General features: G+C 35.5%; 1 protein-coding gene across 1 annotated transcript; it reads right to left on the bottom strand.

The window, feature by feature from the left end:
* Nucleotides 1–1919: 1919 nt before the first annotated feature.
* On the bottom strand, nt 1920–2867 carry LOC110299406 (olfactory receptor 51G2-like). The gene has a single exon (XM_021169088.1). It carries the CDS (start codon nt 2865–2867, stop codon nt 1920–1922), a length of 948 nt encoding a protein of 315 aa, XP_021024747.1.
* Between the last annotated feature and the right edge of the window lie 2522 nt (nt 2868–5389).

Genomic DNA, 5389 nt, shown 5'->3' with positions numbered 1-5389 from the left:
GATGGATCCCTGGATATGGCAGTCTCTAGATGGTCCATCCATTTGTCTCAGCTCCAAACTTTGTCTCTGTAACTCCTTCCATGGGTGATTGTTTCCAATTCTAAGAAGGGGCAAAGTGTCCACACTTTGGTCTTTGTTCTTCTTCAGTTTCTTGTGTTTTGCAAATTGTATCTTATATCTTGGTATACTAAGTTTCTGGGCTAATATCCACTAAGTTTATCATATGGCACAGGGTAAATCTGAGTCATTTAGCTCATGCCAATGTTATTTTGGTAATGTTATTAAACTTGACATAAAATTTACCAAAGTAGACATGCCTGAGGTATGAGAAAGTGAAGAGGGGTTACCTGGACAATAGGAAAGTGTGACAGGCATATAATTAGAAGTATCCCCAGTGCATTTATACTGGAGCTGTACATATGCCAGGAAGCGAAATAGACTATCTTGTCAAAGTAGAAGTAATGGTGCCTGCAGCAAGCATATTGAAGAATAGTTTTTGTAAAGCATGCTACCAACAACTGCAAGATGTCCCTGGAGCACTTAACAAGTGTTGTGTGTCTGGAGTGTACAAACTGAGGCCAGATCTATAGAGAGATATGATCATCAGCAGGAAAACCAAATTTCCTATATGTGTTTCATCTTTATAGTCTTCAAGTGAAGCTTTTTGTTTATACAGAATGGCTCAAAATCACAGTGATCTGCTGTGCATTTTCAGTATAGTGTTCTCCTGCATGCTCCAAGGACCTAAGATATATTGAAAAAGTATATTTTTGCATAATGTCATTTTCTAGTCCTTTAAGTGTTTCATGCCTAGAAATTAGTATTCTCTTTTGTTTTATACTTTAATGAAAAGGTATCTTAGTGTACTTCAATGTTTACTCATAGTTAATACATAGTTTGAAATTTGTATTTTGGCATTATATTTCTTTCTATTTTCATATTAGAGCATTTCAAATGAATTTGCAAGATAATCTGGCCTGAAATATCAGCACTTAAGTGAATTCCCTACTTGATCTTGGTAGCTGTTTTCTCACTAAAGCAATTTCATCAGAGAAGTTAGTTAAATCACTGTGGCAATGACATATTTATGAGCTGGTTTTCATAAAACATCCTTCTAAGTTTACTTTAAAGTTTACTAAAAAATAAAACAAAAATACCAGCTTACTTCCTAACATTGTTACTAAAGCAGTAAGGGAAATATGAGATGTATCTTGAATCAGCAATTCAATATTTATAATGATTCCTGAAAACATGGATTTTCCATGTATACACTGAAGACTATGGGGGTTAGCTCAATTGAGAAAAATAAAGAATATTGAAGTTTCTACTCATTTCTCAAGTGATGACCTATAAGGAAATGTAAAGTTTCATATTTAAGGTTTCAGACACTGTAGTTCTAGAGTTAAGGGTTTTATTTTTTGACTATACATGTTATACTTTGGAATATTTATTCAGTTTTATTTTCAGAGGTAATCTCCAATTTGTAGTTATTACATAAATCAAAGGTATGATATATTTTTGTTTGCCAATATTTCTGAAAGTACAACTAAATGAGGCCCATGTGAGCTTGTTTTCAGAATTTTACAGTGTTTATCAGCAACAGACATTAGAGGTTGAAGACACCCATTCTTATGCACTGTGCACTTTTACATAACAGTGTATAAATACTCTTGAGATGCAAACAATTCTCCTGTGATAATGCTTTCAAAGACAAAACTGACTTTTGTATACTAAGAATTAAGACTTTTTCCATGGATCAGTTATGCGTTTGATAGAGGAATCCACACTGTATTCTTGTTGTTGTGTCTAAATAATATATTGACTGGTGAGTCAGTGAAGATAACACTTTGCTACATTCTGTTGGACTGTCCTCAGTGAGACAGTCTGTACCTAGGAATGAGGAATTGTCCAATGATATTTCAATGTTTCTTAGGATGGAGCATCTTTAGAATGCGAACTCGAATCTCTTTTGTTTTGACACTGTAGACAATTGGGTTGAGCATTGGGGGCATAAGGAAATGAAGATAAGAGAGAAGCATGTATACCTGAGCTGGTAGTTTCTTTTTCCCAAAGCGGTGAATCATAGATAGACTCACCAGTGGGGTATAAAATAGAAGAACAGCACAAATGTGGGAAATGCAAGTGTTGAAGGCTTTCAACCGCTCAGCATTAGAAGCAATGCTCAGGACTGTCTTCAAAATCAGCACATAGGAGAGGAGAATTAGCACCGCATCCATCCCCAATGTAGAGAGCATGACAAAGAGCCCAAAGCCACTGTTGACAAGTGTGCTGGAACAGGAAAGCCTTAGGACATCGGGATGAACACAGTACGAATGAGACAGAGCACTGACAGGCTGGAACGTCAGTCTTCCCAGGAGCACAGGCAAAGGGAGATGAAGGGCAGCACTGCGAATCACCACAGCCAGTCCAATGGCTCCGATACGTCTTGTTGTGAGAATAGTAGCATAGCGCAAAGGCTCTCTGATGGCCACACAGCGGTCAAAAGCCATGGCCAAGAGAACGGCTGACTCAATGACTGAAAATGTGTGGATAAAGAAGAGTTGCATAAAACAGGCTACAGCTCCTATCATTCTCTGGCCCAGGAGGAAAACAGCTACCATTGAAGGCAATGTAGAAGCTGAGAGGCCCAGGTCAGCCATCGACAGCATGGAAAGAAAGAGGTACATAGGTGTGTGAAGGCTGGGCACAGACTTGACAATATGCATTATGGTTATGTTGCCCAGCACAGAAAGAATGTAAATTAAGCAGATGGGTATTGCTGTCCAGCAATGAGAAGTCTCCAGTCCAGGAAGATCCATTAATATGAAAAAGAAGCTGCTGGCATTGCTATGTTTAGAAATTGCCATAACGCTGGAAAGGGGATGCCTCAGAAAACTGTAATAAAGTTGAAACAAAACCTGCTTAGTCTTCTTGCATGATATCTCTGTGGCATTGCCACCCTGGCTACCGTACAGTGATACTCAGTGTTTCTCCACACTGCTAAACCTCACCCTCTCAGCAGCTTCTACTCTAAAACAATGCAGACTCTCTTCTTAACAATAGCTTTATTTTAAACAGCACATTTGGTTGATTAACATGAAAAAAACTCCCTTTTCACTTAGAAGGTTTGTCAACATTTGAAATTTAAGATCAACTCTGTGTTTAGAACACAAAGCTCAAACACATGGGATATATTATTTCAAATAGAATACAAGCACATTTCTAATGGAATCAAGGTATAGATAACTTACTGAATGAGTGTGTAGGAATTAGAATATAAATTATAATTAATTATATTAAACTATATTATGAGATACAACTTTGGTGCTGAACTAATTCCAAGGCGTTGCAAACAAACAAACAAACAAACAACAACAAACAATATGAAAAATACATTAGAAAAGGTTTGAGTTTTGTGCTCATTTACTTGATAAAAATAGTTATCAGTCTTTATTCATGTTATTCAATGAAATTTGGGGTAGTTGGTATAAATTTATGAAACAGAGAAAAAAACTAGACAATATTTATATTTGGAAAATGTTTTTGGTAGAGTCAAAAATCAAAGCTCTTTTTCTGTAGCAAGTATTGGTAATAACAGCAGGTAATATATAGCTTCTATTATCTAAGAACAAATGACTTATAGTCAACACAGAGAAGATGTATAAATCAGATCATTGAGGGCACTGACTTTAGACAGATCAGATATATAAAGTATTAATCTTCACTATTTTCTCCAGTTTACCTGTCTCAAAATAATAACAAGTGCTCTCAAAAACACTTACCAAAATAATAATAAACCAAATCCTGAGGATGTGGAGTTCCAGAGAAACCTTAATCAAATATCAAAATTGTAAATTAAATGGCATTTTCTTTTCTGAACATTTTAATCAGTTTTTCTTAAAAATAAAAACCTTTAACTCCTCTTAAAAAGTACATTAGGCAACATCTTGGACTAGTAGGACAATTGTTATGATATTCTACTTCTTGCCTATCAGTACATCTTGGTGGTGTACCACGTTACAGGAAAAAGCATCTATTATCATGAATCCACATGTTAACTGTTGATGTCAGCAAATCCTAGAGTTACATTTCTATGAAGGTTACACAATGCTGTCTCAGTTTAAAGTGGCATGTAAAATGAGCAATAAACATGTTTGGAAACAAATATAGGACAAATGAAGAAGAAGCAAAAAATTAACAAAAAAGTGAACTTGATTGTATGACTACACTTTTGGAGAGACTGAGGAGAGTTAACTACTAAAAACCACCAAAAACTTACTGAGAAAACTCTGAGTATTGACTGGAAGAGATGGGAACAAAGAAAATGTTTTCCTTGATCTGCCTCTGGTAAGGTCTCTATTGTGCAACAACAGAGTGCTTCCAACAATATAGGAAATCACATCCTCTTTCCTTCACATTTGTTTGCCAATACACTGAAAATTCCACAAAAATGGAAAATTTGACATTGAAGTTCTTTAAAATTTGGCAGCCCTGAGTGGATTTTAACATCTAATTGAACTTAGTTGGCTATTATTTTCTTAAAACATTATGAAAGTGGCAAACATGACTTTTCGAAAGCTTAGGTGGCGGAATAATTCGCTGACATGCTGATGAGACTGCCTGAGGAAGTTATCATTCTGAGTAGAAAGGTGCTTAGCAACTTCCTCTGGATAAACATGTCTACAACTTTTTCTGGTGTTCCTTATTTGCGTTGCTTTTGCCTTTTTAATAGATGTTATCAGAGAGAGAAATGGAGTAGGAAATAATACTTGGGTTAAAACAAAGTTTTTTTTTTTTTTATTAATGAACCCACTGAACAGGAAGTCCTTACTTTGAACTTACTTGAATAAAAAGTTGGGACAGGTCAAGACTGTGTTTGTGTAGACTTCTACAAATAGTTCAGGAATATTTCCTGTTTAACTTGTACTGATAACATCAGTCTGAGTATGTTTGTAGAAAGAAATATATTGCAGGAGACTTTAGGAAATTGAGAATTAGGGAAACAGAATACAACTCTATGTACTATGGAAATTAAGTCAGATAATAATAGGATAGGAAGCTTTCAGAAATATCCCTCCAATAGTTCAAACAAAGGTTGTCCCTGGTTGCAAGTTTAGGAGATGGCTCTGGTACTCTCTAAATGGAAAACAAAACAAAACAACCCTCATTACTGTCATTAGAAATCTTAGTTTATCCTCTAGGAATATATCAATATAATAAGGATAATAATTTTGTAGAGATTAGGATTTGGAAAAAAAATAAAGGGATATGACTTTTACAAATTTCTAGCTTCATGGAGAGGCTGGGTAAACAGGTGGGTAAACAGGGTCCTCCATGTGACTGTAAAATAACTGAAGAAACCTAATGCTAGCAAAACAAAATGTATAAA

Source organism: Mus caroli, unplaced genomic scaffold (genome assembly GCF_978045245.1).
Source record: "Mus caroli unplaced genomic scaffold, Mus_caroli_1 scaffold_8, whole genome shotgun sequence".
NCBI lineage: Eukaryota > Metazoa > Chordata > Mammalia > Rodentia > Muridae > Mus > Mus caroli.
The sequence above is the reverse complement of the archived record's forward strand: the minus strand, read 5'-3'. Positions and strand labels throughout refer to the sequence as shown.

Coding starts and splice junctions, on each gene's coding strand:
- LOC110299406 (XM_021169088.1), bottom strand. CDS start 2,867: ATGGCAATTTCTAAACATAGCAATGCCAGCAGCTTCTTTTTCATATTA.